This window comes from Porites lutea, chromosome 11, assembly GCF_958299795.1.
Source record: "Porites lutea chromosome 11, jaPorLute2.1, whole genome shotgun sequence".
NCBI lineage: Eukaryota > Metazoa > Cnidaria > Anthozoa > Scleractinia > Poritidae > Porites > Porites lutea.
This window is the reverse complement of record NC_133211.1, coordinates 26,278,953-26,296,156: the sequence shown is the minus strand read 5'-3', so window position 1 is coordinate 26,296,156 and position 17,204 is coordinate 26,278,953. Positions and strand designations below refer to the sequence as shown.

General features: G+C 40.4%; 2 protein-coding genes across 2 annotated transcripts in view; both read left to right on the top strand.

Annotated features, from left to right (window-relative positions):
- The first annotated feature begins 10,243 nt into the window (after positions 1 to 10,243).
- LOC140952680 (histamine H2 receptor-like) lies at positions 10,244 to 11,552 on the top strand. The gene has a single exon (XM_073402123.1). It carries the CDS (start codon positions 10,420 to 10,422, stop codon positions 11,353 to 11,355), a length of 936 nt encoding a protein of 311 aa, XP_073258224.1. The 5' UTR covers positions 10,244 to 10,419; the 3' UTR covers positions 11,356 to 11,552.
- Positions 11,553 to 15,873: 4,321 nt separating this feature from the next.
- The window catches only part of LOC140952606 (adenosine receptor A2a-like), a 1,969-nt gene continuing 638 nt past the window's right edge, over positions 15,874 to 17,204 (top strand). Inside the window, exon 1 of the mRNA XM_073402037.1 lies at positions 15,874 to 17,204. This exon is cut by the window's right edge and continues 638 nt beyond it. Coding sequence (XP_073258138.1) covers positions 16,092 to 17,117 — 1,026 coding nt within the window. The 5' untranslated portion in view covers positions 15,874 to 16,091 and the 3' untranslated portion in view covers positions 17,118 to 17,204.

Genomic DNA, 17,204 nt, shown 5'->3' with positions numbered 1-17,204 from the left:
TGCAATCGGTTGAATAAAGCCCGGAGGTAGTACAATATAACTATGTAGCAAACCTGAAGTGTATGGCAACCCAATAAACGTCTCTGATGGGTGTCTCGCTTACACATGATCTGACAAATAATATTAATATGTAAAAACCTCCTTCCTGGGAGAGACAAAAGGAGCCTAAAGATCTGACAACGGCAACGCCAGCGAAAACGCCACTGAAAAATTGAATTCGGGTCTTAATTCAAACTATTGCTCATCCAAATTGTCCAGTCTTTTAAAGGTTGGGAAATGAAGATGGAGACCGCGTCCGAACGCAGACAGACACAATAAAATTTATCGCCTCGCCGTTTACGTTCTCAAGAGAACTTTATGAGATTTGATCATTTCACGTTGTAGTTGTGCCACTCGCAAAGCTGTTGCTTTACTTATTAAAGTTGCTGCTCTTTTGACCTTCTGGTTGCCGTAATATATAAAAATTCAGGGGAAAATGATACCAGGCTATTTTTCTTATTTTTCATATAAAATGAATTAGAATTAAAAAATATTAAGGTAAATGATGTCCCTGTTCTGGTATCGGTTTACCTTTACATTACTGTTCCTGTTCCGTTTCCGGTTCCTGTTCACAATCCCGTTCCTATTCCCGATTCCGGTTTCCATGCTTTTCCAGACGCCCTTTCGGTAAAGGGGAAAACTTCTGAGGTTTCTAGTTTCTCTAGGAATAAAATCGATTCAAGCAGGAAAATGTCGAAAATCGAAGAGTTGGCAGCGAAAGCAAAGGTCAACTGCCAATGACAGCACCTACAGTAGATGTTGAGAGTAATATCAATGCTGAGGAAGAAACCCCAGATATACTGAGTAACGGCTGAGTGTTGTGTAAGATTTTGAGGCATTCAGTATATTTTGCCGAGTATCTGAGGTGTCCTCAAGGAAGAGTCAACATTAACTTCTATACTAAGTGGCAGCTGGACTATACTGAATTCATTCAGTCTTCCGGCAGTCACTAAACAAATGAAAATCTACGGAATATAGTAAGTGTGGCTGAGAAGTTTAATCGTAAGACCTTCCATGATCTTATGGATATTTAGTAGGTATAATATAAGGTAAACAAAAAATGATCAATTATTGAGCTAGTTAGCTTATAAGATAATAAGTGTTCTCAACAACTTTTCCTTTTGGGTTCTCCCGTTAGACTTCCTTTGTAACGCAATTTATCAAGCCACATAACCTTCTTGTAAACAGCGCTAAGAAAACAAATCGAAGAGGTTTCGAAATCTCGGTTGTTGATTATTAAAACTTGTCGGCATCGCCCAGGTTCAGGCGACATATCCGGGAACTTTAAGTGCACTCCGAGCGCCAAATTTGAAACGATGATCAGCGAACCGAGGCCAAAACAAAGAAAAAACGGCCAAAACTGTTCAGTGGCTCATGTTTTACTCTTTTTTGCCTTAACTATATAAAAATTATTAGTGTCAGCATATTGATTTTGTAGAAGAGACGTTAATAAAAAATACAAGACCACTGGTGACTCTGTAGACCTTGTAGAAGTTCTGGCTTTTTCGCCTTGAGAATCGGCTACTTTAGTTACTATTTTGTATGGGAGGTCACGTTTGAGGCTAAATATCTGTTCGGCAAGTCACTTTATTCATACGTCAGGATATGGCTAAAAAATCCTCTGTTTGTGCTTAGAGGACTAGACCGTTGGATTTGACCCCCACTTTCAAAATCACACTAGGATTTTGTTGACTTACGAAAGGGCCTTCCATTTTTTCGTCAGACACAAGGGCCATTGGAGACAAACCATCAATTAATATTTCTGAAGATCTCGCCTTTCCAGTACTTGTTACATTTTCATTCATCCACAAGGAAAGACACCCCTTCACTTGAGCAACTGTCAATTTTTCCCTATTCTCCAATAATCCTCTCTCTCGACAACAGTTAAATTTAGCGTTTAGTTGTTGACAACTCGTCTCACACACTGCGTTTTTGGAGTTGTCGATAACATTTAGTTGTAAAAAACAAACCGTTGTCAACAACTAAATCATCTTACCTAGTCTGCGGAACGGGTTTGTTTTTTGTATGCCCTAAAACCCAAACGAGGTAAAATATACCTACCAGCAGCAGGGTAGCGCCACTATTCAAAGGAGGCTCACCAACCGATTGTGACAATTGTCGGTCTATTTCGGTATTGCCCTGTATTTCGAAGCTCATGGAGTCTTTTTTTAACACCGACTTACGAAATTTTGCGCAAGAGGTCGGTCTCATAAAACAGCATCAATTCGCCTATTCCAAGTTTTCTTCAACGACAGTAGCATTGTTCAGAGTAGTAGACTATCTAAAGCATGTTACAATTCTGATTTTGTGCTATCTGCAGACGATACCGAGATTCATTTTAGTTTTAAAGACGTTGGCAAGACCGAGTACAGAATTCACGAGAATCTCAAAAGCATTAAACAGTGGTTTTCTAACAATGGTCTTATTTGTAACACGAAAAAGACGGTGACAATGGTTATTGCTTCACACAGGGCAGTCAAAACTGCCAGAGATGTTCGTATATATTACGGTGATTTGCTTCTAGAGCAGAGAGCAAGAGATCCTTTAAGTACCTCGGTGTGATAGTAGACGAATCGTTATCTTGGAGCAGTCACATATCTTATGTCGCCTCCAGAGTCTACCCTAAACCTAAGTTGCTGAACAGGATTTCGTCCTTTCTGGATCCAACTACCCTTTCGAAGATTTATAGAGCGACAGTTTCACCTATTTTAGATTACGGTTGTATTTTATGGGGATCTTACTCCAAGTAAAACTCTGATTTTTTAGAACGATTACAATACAAAGCTATGAGGATTGTCTTAAGGGCAAACCACCTGATGTTCGCAAACGATGAGAGACTAACTAGGACTTTTAACGCTCTCTTTTAAGCGAAGATTTATGCGTCTTCAGCTAGTATTTAAAATTGTCAATTAACAATCAGCTTTGTAAACGAAATTTCATAATTACATGATCTTGAGATCCGAATGCCGTGGTAGGACCTTAAGGCTAGACGAGAAATTCATCTGCCTAACTTATAAAGTAAACTCCACTATTGGCCAGTCTAACTTTAAATTCACAGGAGCAAAGGATTGGAACGAGTTACCTAATGAATTACGGGTTCATGGCCTAACAATAGGATAGTTTTAAGTATTTGCAAGAACAAGACAAAACACAACATAAATGTAGATTGTAGATTAATTCATGTTAATTTTTAACACCTTTTTTATTGTAAATATTTGTCTTTCCGCTTTTTTACTATGTACTATTGATTTTTTTAATCTTGAAATATTTTATTATTGCACTTAGGTTTATACCATCTGTTTTTTTTATACTCAACTGGTCTATTTTTTTGCCGTATAAATAAAGTATTTATTATTATTATTATCATTATTATTAGTACTCTCATTTCTCTACAGTCAGACCAGATTCAAACGACATGTTGAAAATACAGGTGACTACTGGTAACAACACATTAAGAACCTGTAGGGCACGATTTCATTGCTGCCTTTCCAATAATCAAAGACGAAATTCAGCACTGAAGCACACACTACCAACTCCGTGTACACCGGTCTGTTTAAGGGTCTTTAAGCTGATCCATCTCCATACGCGCGTGTTCGGCGGTTCTCAGCCAACAGTTACCACATTTGTGGTGCTTAAAGGGGTGCTTTTGCTCCCCCATGCAGTTAACAGAGGAGAAGGAAGTGATAGCTAGTGAGACCTCTCGCAAGAGGCTCAGCGCCATTCCGATGGCGTCCCAGTGAGGACAAATCAGCTGTCCCTAGCTGCCACTTCCCGGGTGATATGGCTGTGCACATGGGTAAGGCGTACTGGCCATACCGCGGAGTTTATAGTGTGTGCTTCTGTGCTGAATATGGTCTTGCTGTGTTATGTCTAGGTCTTGAAGCTGGCGAACTCTCTACACGCGTGCTAGGCGCTAGTCAGGATCAGCGCACACATCAGCAAAGTCTACGCATGCGCCCAAGTTATCTTCGGACGCATCGTCATCCCCCTGTCAACAAGTGGCCGAGATGAAAAGGAAGAAGAAACTTTTCAAAGCTACAGTTCCAAAGCCTATAAGGCAGGGCTTTATATCAAGAAAAAGGCTGTAAAGGTACATGATGATTCTGTTTCTCCTGAGAAGAAGAATTCTTTTAAAGGAATCGTCAGATGATTATTCGAACGTTCGTGGCTCGATTCATTCTTCAACGCCAAAACAACGAAAAACCGGCATTAAGCTACAGTGTACAACTCAAATGTGAACATCGCACTATCCGTGAAAATTCTACATCCTTGAAACCACAGTTAAGAGCTGGGCAAGGAGTCATACTGACATAGCAGGAAATAATCACATTCACGGACAGAGAAACTACATGCATGCATGTAGTTATTCCGATCCAGGCATTTCGGAGAAAGCCAGCCAAAGAAACTAAAATCTTTATTTAGCTGTAACAAACAGAAGTCAAAGAAAACTGATTAAAACACTTTACAACTGCATCTGAAATCAAATCCTATCAGGAACACCCACAGAAGCATAAAGCACAGGAAATGATTACTCAGTATGCATGTAACAAACCTGCTTCATGACCTCTAAATGTAAGACTTAGTGCGGCAAAAACAAGATTTACTCAGTCAAAGTTTAGAATGCTACATGCACTGTGTAGTGCTAGTAACCTTCGCGCGAGAGAGAAAAGAAGAAAAACCTCTGTTCAAGCACAGGTAACCCAGGCTCTGTGATAGTACCATAGTACGGTTCCAGTAAAATTACAGTGTTTGTATGGGGTAAAAATACCATCCAAAAATTTCTAGGAAATACTAAATAAAGATCAATGAAACTTACTCTGCAGTTAATTGTTGTTGTCCTTATTGCTCCAACGAAGTTTCGTGATAATTTGCAGTAATTTGTTCAAATTCACTCTATATACAATAATAATATACAAAGTAGGAAACATGAGATGCCATTTTCGCCGACATGCTCTCATTCAACACAGCTTTTTCCACGAAATTCGAACTCCAACGGAAAATAAACATGCCAGGATCGTAGAAATAGGATAGCAGCAGATATAAAAACCAATGAAGCTTTCCCAGATACAGAAACGAATCCCACAGACTTTGACAAACTCGAGGGATATAATCCAAACAGACCGAGAATATGCTCGCCGAAGCAGCAGGGCCAGATCAACGCGCGGCCAAGAAAATGAGAGCTGGGCACTGTACAAAAAATTCCATCCCGGGAGTCCTGAGGTGACCTTTCTGGGGACCGATACATCCTTTGCCCAAATCCACCCTACCCTGCTGAAAAAATACTTGATAGAAGATTCAAGCAGAGTCACGTTTCGCATTATCACGAGCTTATGAGTCGTGTTTGGCCTGTCAACTACGGAAGCCGAGGGGGGCCACATAGTGATTTCCCTTTTATTTTTCACTTTTCCGTTTTCGTTTTTAACGTTTTGATTTTCACTTCGCCATTTCGCTTTTCGGTTAAGAATTCGGTTTTTATTTTTACTTTTCAGTTTTTGTTTTTGCCTTTAAATTATATAATGAAAACCAAAACCAAAACCTAAATATAAACATTAAAATCAAAACCGACAGAGTAGACCATCATGCTTTGCTGGACGATCAATATGGCTGATCAAAGCCGTTCATCCGGCGGAGTGCGGCTTTGTTGACGATGTTAGCCCAGGTAAATTTTCTAATCAGTTTATCTCCATTGATTGCTCTAAATCATAAACTGTATTTCTTTTCAACGTACCTTTTAATTCTTCTATTTAAGCTATGAAAATCGCGTTAATCGACTAGATCATCAGAAGGCTTTGATTGGAGGTAGTAATGTGCTGTAAGCTACCGCACATTTGTTAAGCTTTCATTTGCACTAGATCGTAATCAGTTAGACTGTGAATATAAGGGGGAATATATTCTTTGAGCATAATGAAACGATCAAAGCATGGGCAGTAAGTTTTTAACACGTGTCGGCTCTCCAAATCAGATAGATTTGGAGTCACACTGTATGCGAAGTATACGAAGAATTCTATGAGGAAAACCCTCCCATTCCTACCAGAAAAGAAAACTCGTTCCAATTCAATGGAAAAGATTACCTCCAAACTCATGGAACAGCCATGGGAACGAAAATTGCCGTAGCTTTTGCTAACATATTTATGGCCAAAATAGAATCAAAGGCTCCTAGGAGCAAGCTCATGGATGAATTGAATTAGTGTCGAAAAGACAGTTCAATAATCAAAGAAAAACATATAAATCTTTTTGAACGGTTCATGGTGTACGGACTTGCTGGGACTTGCCAAAACACAGCGTGACTCGAAGTATCCGATTGCATGTGTACCCGAATATTCTATAAACTTTTTAACAGCGCAGCATTTCTTCTTTAACAAAGCAAAGATCACTTTTAAAAGTAATTATTAACGCTTTTTAGTTGTAAAATAATTTGCTTTCTCATGTGACTGTCAAACACTTTCCGAACGACAGTGCACTTTCTTGTAAAATAGCCAAGTTTTACATACATGAGTTTTATTTAAACCGTGGTTTTAAAAGTGCGATGCTTTCAAATAAATGTTTCCATATGATGAGTACGTAACGGTTAGTATACGCAGTACGAGCTATATTAAATACAGAATACAGGCGTTTATGGCTAAATTGAACTACTTTAGAACGCGCTTTTGATAAACGCGAGCTAAAAATTATTGTAATACATGTAAAACGGATTAAGCTCAAAGCAGTACGTGCTCTGACCTAGCCAAGTAATTTAAACGCAGTCGAAGTATCCGATTGTCTTTCGCCAGAGACTTGTTTATACTGTCAGCGCAGCATTTCTTGTAGAAATTACATTAATAGCACTGCTAAATGGAATCACCGACAAACAAAAGCCTACTTTAAGGCAAAGATCACCTAAGAATTCAAGCAAAATAGCGTAACGCTTGTTGGTTCTAAAACATGTGCTTCTAGTTGACACAACATTTATTCATTCCCTGTTTGCATACGAAGACAAATGGTCGAACGGATTCGTCCAAATTAACTGAATAAACCTCAATAGATACTCCTCAATGTCGCTTTAACAATTCGAGGACAGTTTTTTTGCAGTGATTATAAGGCTCTTTGGCTTATTCGCTTTTCGCTGAACGAAATCCCATCGTCAGGCTGCAATAGCTCTTTCACACTCCGGTTGATCGCATCTTCTCCATATCAAGTACAATATCGGGAACAAATGTGCACAATTCGTCCAAATATACAGCAATGATCCACGCTCAATTATTTCAATGTCCTTTTAACAATTCTAAGTCCATTTCTTGCGGATGATATTATCAGTGTTCTTTGAAATATTGTTATTTATACAAAACCCATCTCTATAATTGATGTGTCGGGAAAAAAAAATTCGCCGTACTAGTACCCTCTAGGATATTCCAAACATATACGTAAAAGGCACTTGGAAAAAAAGTAATACTAAGTAAGGGAGGTAGGAGCCCGGGGGGGGGTACTCCCATACATTACCTATACGGGTATGTGCCGCCCAACGGGGTCGTGATTTTGAAGCTCCTGATTTAGAACGGGGTATCCATTTCAGAGGCGTTTTCTAGAACGGGGTATAAAAAATTGTGGATCACGGCTTTATCTTCTGCTTAAAATTGCTGCTGATTATGAAGAAGCGTTTATTTGATGTATAAGTCGAACAAATAAAGAAATATCTTTTTAAAAAAACAGGGTATTTCAATTTACAAACTTTCTAGAACGGAGTATAAAAAATTGCCCCATTTCTAGAACGGGGTATCAGTTTTAGGGCGAATTCTAGAAGGGGGTATAAAAAATTGGCCCATTTCTAGAACGGGGTATCAATTTTAGGGGAAATTTCTTTTTAGAACGGGGTGCCAATTTGGAGTCCCGGACGGCACATACCCACCCAAAAAATACCCAAGTGCCCCCCCCCCGGGGGGGTAGGAGTAACGTGTTTAATCTGACTTTAATGAGTAAATTAATGAGAATCGAGTGAGTGAGTGAGTGAATGAGTGAGTGAGTGAGTGAGTGAGTGAGTGAGTGAGTGATCGAGTGCCATTCGAGTGCCTCCAAAAGCCCATGGCATGACTACGTCATCCATGAGCTAAAAAGAAATACTCAGACAAAGCACCACAAAACCAATTTTTTGGAAAAGATTCATAGATGACGTCATGTCTATGTGGAACACAAGCAGAGGCAAAATAGAGGATTTCTTTGTAAAGGCAAACAGTTTTCACCGAACGATCAAATTCACGGCTGAAATCTCAGAAACAGGAACCACATTCTTAGACACAAAAGTGTATATGCAAAGGTGACAGATTAAAAAAGGAATCTATTCTTGACGTGCGAACGCATTTCAAAGCTACAGAAACCTTTTAATACCCGAATTTCTACCCGTGTCACCCACCAGGCGTCACGAAAGGCTTTATAAAAGGAGAAGCGTGAAGGCGGGCGTGAAGGCTTCTGAGAACAAATTCCTCTCAATTTACTTTTGAGGAAAACATGAGTAATTTCAAAACACGCCTGCAGAATAGAGATTACCCAGCTAGAATTGTAGAAAAACACGTTTCAGAGATTAAATTCTCTGATAGAGAAATGTCGCTAGCGCAGAAAAACAAAACCGCACCTAAGAAAATACTGCCCTTTGTAACACAATACCATCCGGATTTGCCTAACCTAAAGGACACACTCATGGGGAAATGGCACCTTATGGAAAATCAACCACAAGTGAGAGAAATCTTTAAGGAGCCCCCCATCATCTCATAGCGTAAGGGAAAATCCGTAAAGGACATCCCAGTTAAAGCTAAGCTATGAAGGAGTCGTGTGGGCTTGTCAACACTTTTATCACTGTTCAACTCTTAGCCTGCGAACAGCAGACGCATTTCCGGTCTTCGGTCTGCTATCAAGAGTCTTCTCTTATTCATTGCTTCGTCTGCTGTTTGCAGGCCAGTCAACTCTTATTTGTAACCGGATATTATTTCATAATTTATGCGAAATAGAATAGCACCCTGCCAGCGGGATGCTGGAACACGATTAGCGACGGCGTTACGCAGACGTCCTTTTTCCGCGTGCAACAAAGGAAATAGGAGATGTCTGCACGCAGGCAATATGTCGTCTAGAGAGGACATATCGTACCTTTGGGCGGAAATAGTAGATTTTTTCAGAATTGATGTAATTCTGATCGCGAAAACTGAGAACGACATTCAGTCATATGACCAGACAATGATAAGACGTGAGAGCTTCCCTAGGTATGAAAACATATTTAAAAAATAAGCATGACTTAACGGTTGGCTTGAGGCTTGTGCTAAGCTAGCCTGCGTAGCAAGCGTTTCCGTGCTGTTTCGGAGCAAAGAACGGGAAGCGAGAGTCAAAAAACGCGCGAAAAAGGGCACGAGTAAGCGGGGAGGGGGTGGCTCCCTTTTTGGCTCACGTTTCATTGCGCGACCAAAACCTAAAATCCTGTTCCTTGGTCTTTCTTTACTCCGAAACCAAAATGGAAACGCTTGTTACGCAGGCTAGTGCGAAGCTGATTAATAGCTTCTTTTCGTAAACACAGAACAAAAAGTATTGTGTGGGTTTTTTAAAAAGCAAACTCAATTTGCACTCCGACTGAAATATTTTAAACTTGAAACCGAGTTTGTATTTTGATATGCAAAAACAAATGAAAAACAAAATGATTTGAAAATCATTTTATAGTAACTAATATGAGTAATATAACACGATGTTGTGGGTTATAAAGTTAACAATGCTTGAAAGTATCGATTTCTGAAGACTAAAAATTGTCGTCATAGCCAAGGTTGTCATTGATGTAGCCTGCAAAAACATCCGTTTCTCCTCCCTCTTCGCCGCTGGGGACGCGACGAAGAGCGAGGAGAAACGGATGTTTTCGCAGGCTATCATTGATGATAATAATATAAAAGTTCCGTGAGGAAAAGACAATAATAATGATCGACATAACGAAACCTTTTTCCATCATCTGGTAAATTGCTTAGTTTTTGTTATAGACTGAACTGAAATTAATTGTTTATTGTAGATTGACCTCTCGGTTCTATGAAGATCGATCATCACGCCGAGCGAGAACCTGGGAACGAGGTTGCGATCATCCACTGAGGAGGGGCATCGACCCTTGAGTCCGCAATGTTAATTGGTATTTGCATGATAATTTTCATTCCCAGCCCTCAGGCTAATATTCTGAATGACATTTATTGCCGTTGCTTGAAAGTGATGTCGGCTTGACCTTACGCAGACAGTGAGTCATGTTCTAAAACTATAGCGGAACAGCTAAAGACGGTTTGACTAGACACAGTGCGGTACTTGAAAACATCTACTAGATCTATCTAGTGGTTCTGAGAACAAGGAGAAAAACTCTGGAGGCAACAAAAGCCATAAACGCTTGACCTCATAATGTCAGCACCACATACGATGTTCTTTGATGAATACTGGTTCAAAACAAGTCTCTCGGTTATTATTGTATACTCAGTTGTGTCTCTATTCACAATTTCCGTGAACCTTCTTTTGTGCGTTGCCTATTGGAGGGATCCTTTTCGCGAGCTTCAAGCCGTTCAAAACTACTACATATTGAATTTAGGACTTGCGGATCTCATCATGGGCGCCCTTTCGGAGCCTCTGCTGATAGCCACATACTGGAACAACAAGGACGTAATTTTCTTCGTTCATTACTTATTTGCTATCATTTCCGCGTCTTGTTCTCTTTTGAACATAATGGCCCTCTCGATCGTCCGCTATTTTGCCGTCCAAAAGCCATTTGAGAGTCAAAACATCATTAATAAGAGGAACGTAAAAATCAGCATAGCCGTTATTTGGGGGATTGCGATTCACTTTGCTCTTCTTCCTATTGCGGGATGGAAAGACAAAACATTTCAGTTATATTTATATGGTTTAGGATGTGTCGTACCCACTGTTGTCTTCACGGCTTCATATTTCATGTTCTACCGTGCAATACGCAAACGCACAGCCATGATCCAACACATCGGGACAGAGGAGAAAAGTCAACTTTTGAGAAACACAATTCGTATTGAGAAAAAAGCGACACGAACAGTCTTAATGGTCCTTGTGGTTTTCTGGGTGTTATGGATCCCTTTTCTCATTTGTGATTTTACTGTCGTTCAATGTTCAAACTGCAGAAGCTCCGCATCTCACCTCGTCCGCGACATTACTCTCTCCTTGGTTTACTTTAGTAGCGGAATAAATCCACTGATCTATGCGTGGCGAATAAAGGCATACAGAAGAGCTTTTCTGCGAGTCTTGGGCTTTAAGGTGCTTTCCCTAAGGGCGTCTGGAAAAGCCGAAAACCGGAATCTGGAAGAGGTACAGGAATAGAAACAGGAACAAGAAGCGGAACGGGAATAGGAACCGCAATGAAAAGAGGAGCCTATATAAAGACAGGGACAACATCTATCTTAATTTAAGTTAATTTGGATTTAATTCTTATTCAGATATATAGGAAAAATAAGGGAAAAAAGGGAATTGAAACAGTGTATAGAAATATGAGAAGAAAAAGAAGTAATCATTGAAAAGCCAGAGAAAAAAGAAACAAGAAAACACTCTTGAAGTGTGAATCTAATCAATATAACCTTTCTTTATCTTTACCCCGTGACACATTGCGTTTTCGTGTCAAACATAATAGCGAACTTAAGTAAACAGAACGCTGACCGTCGCGGACTTCATGAATAGCAACCGGAAATTCACTGTTGCTCTTGATGGAACGCTTCTGTTTCACACAACAAATCCTTTTACCCCGGGGGGGCTACTGCCATATATGGGCTATATAGGTATGTGCCGCTGTGAGGGGTATGGTTTTCAAACAGTTTACTCTAGGATAGGGTATATAAATCAGAACATTTGGGTCTAGAATAGGGTATCATTTTTCAGGAAACTGATCAGTTGGTTGAAGATTTTACCTCCACTAGGGAAACAGCTACTCTAGGATAGGGGGGATTTGGGGAGTTTACTCTAGTATAGGGTAGCAAAATTTAGCTGAACTAGCTCGGGTATAGGTTAAGGGTTCCAGGGTCCCAGCGGCACATCCCCACCCAGAAATTCCTAAAGTGCCCCCCCGGGCCTTTTACCTTCCACTGTAGAATTTGATGAGTCAGAGCACTGAAAGACAGAAAATATCCACTTCCGGTTTCCATTTTTAACGTCCTGGCCCGGGTTGCTCGAAGCATGGTTAGTGCTAACCAGCGTTAAATACCATGGAAACCTATACATTTTGATACCTCTTAACCAACGGTTAGCGCTAACCAGGCTTCGAGCAACCGGCCCCTGGACGTCAACGTTCTCGTTGCTTAAGGTCCCTGTTGCAATCGGTTGAATAAAGCCCGGATTTAATACAATATATCTATGTAGCAAACCTGAAGTGTATGGCAGCCCAATAAACGTCTCTGATGTGTGTCTCGTTTACACATGGTCTGACAAATAATATTAATATGTAAAAACCTCCTTCCTGCGAGAGACAAAAGGAACCTAAAGATCTGACAACGGCAACGCCAGTGAAAACGCCACTAAGAAATTGAATTCGGGTCCTAATTCAAACTATTGCTCATCCAAATTGTCCAGTCTTTTAAAGGTTGGGAAATGAAGCTGCAGACCGCGTCCGAGCTCAGACAGACACAATAAAATTGATCGCCTTGCCGTTTACGTTCTCAAGAGAACTTTATAAGATTTGATCATTTCACGTTGTAGTTGTGCCACTCGCAAAGCTGTTGCTTTACTTATTAAAGTTGCTGCTCTTTTGACCTTCTGGTTGCCGTATAATATATAAAAATTCAGGGGAACATGATACCAGGCTATTTTTCTTATTTTTCATATAAAATGAATTAGAATTAAAATAAATTAAGGTAAATGATGTCCCTATTCTGGTATCGGTTCCCCTTTACATTACTGTTCCTGTTCCGTTTCCGGTTCCTGTTCCCATTCCCGTTCCTATTCCGGATTCCGGGTTCCAGATTCCAGATTCCGGTTTCCTGCTTTTCCAGACGCCCTTTCGGTAAAGGGGAAAACTTCTGAGGTTTCTAGTTTCTCTAGGAATAAAATCGATTCAAGAAGGAAAATGTCGAAAATCAAAGAGCTGGCAGCGAAAACAAAGGTCAACTGCCAATGACAGCACCTACCGAGTAGATGCTGAGAGTAATGTCAATGCTGGAGAAGAAACCTCAGATATACTGAGTAACGGCGCGGCTGAGTGTTGTGTCACTACTATGTGAGCGGTCTGATGTCTCGTTTTCAGTTGCCAGATAGCACACCACCAAATGATCTAGCTAATAATTGTGGCAGCTATTTTGTACAGAAGACTGTTCGCATTATAATTAACTAGGAGTAATCGGAGCTTAGGAGAGTGCGTTCGATATGTTTGCTAAGGACTGCAAAGGACCGCAAACGAATATGCCGAAGAACGTAGGATCTATAAAGACCTGATCAGCAAAAATGAAAAGTAGACGTAGTACGATCAGCAGTTTTGCAGTATTCTGCTTGCAGAATTTAATATGTGTACAGGTAGCAGTTGAGGGGAAAGGGTGGATGGTTCTTGCGATAGATAACTATCATTATGGCATATTTTGAACGTAAGGGTTGCGTACAGCGAAACCTCGATTTAAACTTTGTATCATAATGAAAAGGTTTTGAAGGCTAGTGATCAGCGTGATATCGTGTGGTTCGTCTTAAGTGCTTGTTATTCGAGGAGACACTGACCAGAGTGCTTCGGGCGTGTAAAAAGGACTTTTTGTTTTACTAGCGCAATAGATGTTCTACTGGGCGAAGTTGTTCGAAGGCCGATCAGCGCTTAACCCAGGTTTCTTTTTCTTTTGTTGAAAAACATTTCTTTGGATTATTTTCTCAGTTATTTTTAAGAGCGTCCAATCATCAACTTGTTGGCCAAATGAAGCCGGGTGGCGAGTTCGATTCTTGCCCGGGGCATGAAAATTTCCTTTGTCCCGGGCGAGCATGGTTTCTCCTCCTTCCGAGTTGAAAATGTTCACTAGAAGTGTGCCGCTCACTAGTGTATCATTAAAATTAATAAAAATAAAATAAAATTAATTTACGCAACCACGAGTTTGTGAGAAAAAAGCAAACGTCCAGCTGCCACTTAGTATAGAAGTTAATCATTGACTCTTTCTTGAGGACAGCCCAGATACTCGGCTAACTATACTGAATGCCTCAAAATCTTAGCTAATCTTACGATGCCTCTTATTACACCGACTTGGTTGTACGAAACAACTTTCCGCTGGTAGTGTGGATTGGTAGCATCACCAGCCAATTAAATTATCGGCTCCTGGTAGCGTAGTACATACTCAGAGATGAGACCACGGGTCAATTGGTCGCCTACACAGGGTTACAAAAACGAATTACGAGCGGTTACAACTACAGGGCTTTGACTAGGAAAAGACGGCCACCTGTGGGACTGGTTGCTTTCGTGGGGTGCCGATCATGAAGGCCAGTCCATGACTGTAATCTCTTGCACTGATTTCACAACAAGAAAGCCCTATCGTGACGAGCTTGTGAAGCCATCATTTTTAAACGTTCTAGCAAAGTGTAAATATTTGCCAATTTTAAAAAACAAAAACCGGTTAAAAGTAGGTGCGAGGCACGGACATATAACGTCTCGCCCGTTGACATTTTCTGTTTCCTTTGTTGACCTTTGTTGTGTGGCAAAAACACAGTAATTAAAAGTAAAGAGATATGTCCTCTTGCGAGGACATATCGTACCCTTGGGCGGAAACAGTTGTTAAACGTTTTTTTCAAAATTCATGTAATTCGAAAATTCTGGTCATAAAGGCTGAGAACGACATTCAGTCATATGACCAGACAATGATATAGCCTCAGGGAGAGGAGATTTTAGATGGGGGAGGGGGAGGGGGAGGGGGGAGAAGAGAAAGGAAGTTTCTCTCCTTCAGCTCTCTCCCTTTTTCGCTTCCATCTTTCCTTTTTTTCCCCTAGAAACGACCTAGAAACGCCTGATACTCAGGCTAACAATGATAAGACGTAAGTGCTTCCCTAGGTATGAAAACATATCTAAAAAATAACCATGACTTGACCGTTGGCTTGAGGCTTGTACTAAGCTAGCCTGCGTAGCAAACGTTTCCTTGCTGTTTCGGAGCAAAGAACGAGGAGCGAGAGAGAGCGAACGCACGAAAAATGGCGCGAGTAAGCGTGGAGGGGGTGGCTCTTTTTGGCTCACGTTTCATTTCTTGCAAGGCCAAATCCGAAAATCCCATTCCTCGGTCTTTCTTTGCTCCGAAAACAAACGGAAACGCTTGTTATGCGGGCTAGTGCTAAGCTGGTTTACGAAAAGAAGCTATTTTAATCGCTTCTTTTCGTAAACACAGAACAAAAAGTATTGTTTGAGTTTTAGAATAGCAAACACACACTGAACACAATTTACGTTCCGACTGAAATGTTTTAAACTTGAAACGAGTTTGTCTTTTGATATGCAGAAACAAATGAAACACAAAATGATTTGAAAATTATCTTTGTTTATCAAAGGGAATATTACGAATATTATGTCTAGTAACTGATATGAGTAATATAACACGATGCCGTGGGTTGCGTATACAGTTAAGAATGCTTGGGAAACTAAAAATTGTCGTCATAGAAAAGGCTCCGTGAGGAAAAGATGATCATAATGATCGACATAACGAAACGTTTTCCCATCATCTGTTAAACTGCTAAGTTTTACTCATAGATGACTGAACTGAAATTAATTAATTATTGTAATATTGATCTCTCAGTTTTTCGAAGTGAGCACAACGAAGATAGATGATCCTCTGAGGTCATCGACCCTTGAATCCGCAATTTTAATTGGTAATTGTATGATGATATTCATCCCCAAACCCTGAGGCTAATATTCTGCATGACATTTGTTGTGGTTGCTTTGAAAATGCGTTGGCTTGACCTTACGCAGACAGTGAGCCATGTTCTAAACTATAGAGGAACAGCTAAATACGGTTTGACTAGACAAAGTGGACTACTAGAAAACATCTACTAGATATATCTACTGGTTCTGAAAACTAGGAAAAAAACTCTGGAGGCAACAAAACCCATAAACGCTTGACCTCATAATGTCAGCACCACATACGATGTTCTTTGATGAATACTGGTTCAAAACAAGTCTCCCGGGTATTACTGTATACTCCGTTGTGTCTCTATTCACAATTCTTGTGAACCTTCTTTTGTGCGTTGCCTATTGGAGGGATCCTTTTCGCGAGCTTCAAGCCGTTCAGAACTACTTCATATTGAATTTAGGACTTGCGGATCTCATCATGGGCGCCCTTTCGGAGCCTCTGCTGATAGCCACATACTGGAACAACAACAATGTAATTTTCTTCGTTCATTACTTATTTGCTATCATTTCCGCGTCTTGTTCTCTGTTGAACATAATGGCCCTCTCGATCGTCCGCTATTTTGCCGTCCAAAAGCCATTTGAGAGTCAAAACATCATTAATAAGAGGAACGTAAAAATCAGCATAGCCGTTATTTGGGGCATTGCAATTCACTTTGCTCTTCTTCCTCTTGCGGGATGGAGAGACAAAACATTTCAGTTATATTTATATGGTTTAGGATGTGTCGTACCCACTGTTGTCTTCACGGCCGCTTATTTCATGGTCTACCGTGCAATACGCAAACACACAGCCATGATCAAACACATCGGGACAGAGGAGAAAAGTCAGCTTCTGAGAAACACAATTCGTATTGAGAAAAAAGCGACACGAACAGTCTTAATGGTCCTTGTTGTTTTCTTGATCTTATGGATCCCATTTCTCATTTGTGATTTTGCTGTCGTCCAATGTTCAAACTGCAGAACCTCCGCATTTCACCTCGCCCGCGACATTACTCTCTCCTTGGTTTACTTTAGTAGCGGAATAAATCCACTGATCTATGCGTGGCGAATAAAGGCATACAGAAGAGCTTTTCTGCGAGTCTTGGGCTTTAAGGTGCTTTCGGTAAGGGGGAAAACCCGGGGGAAAACTTCTGAGGTTTCTAGTTTCTCTAGGAATGAAATCAATTCAAGCAGGAAAATGTCGAAAATCAAAGAGCTGGCAGTGAAAACAAAGTCAACTGCCAATGACAGCACCTACAGTAGTTGAATAATCAATGTTGAGAAAGAAACCCCAGACACACTGAGTAACGGCTGAGTGTAGTGTAAGAGTTTGAGGCATTCAGTATATTTTGCG

What these genes read in the sequence shown, in the direction of transcription:
- LOC140952680 (XM_073402123.1), top strand. Translation starts at nt 10,420, where the DNA reads ATGTCAGCACCACATACGATGTTCTTTGATGAATACTGGTTCAAAACA.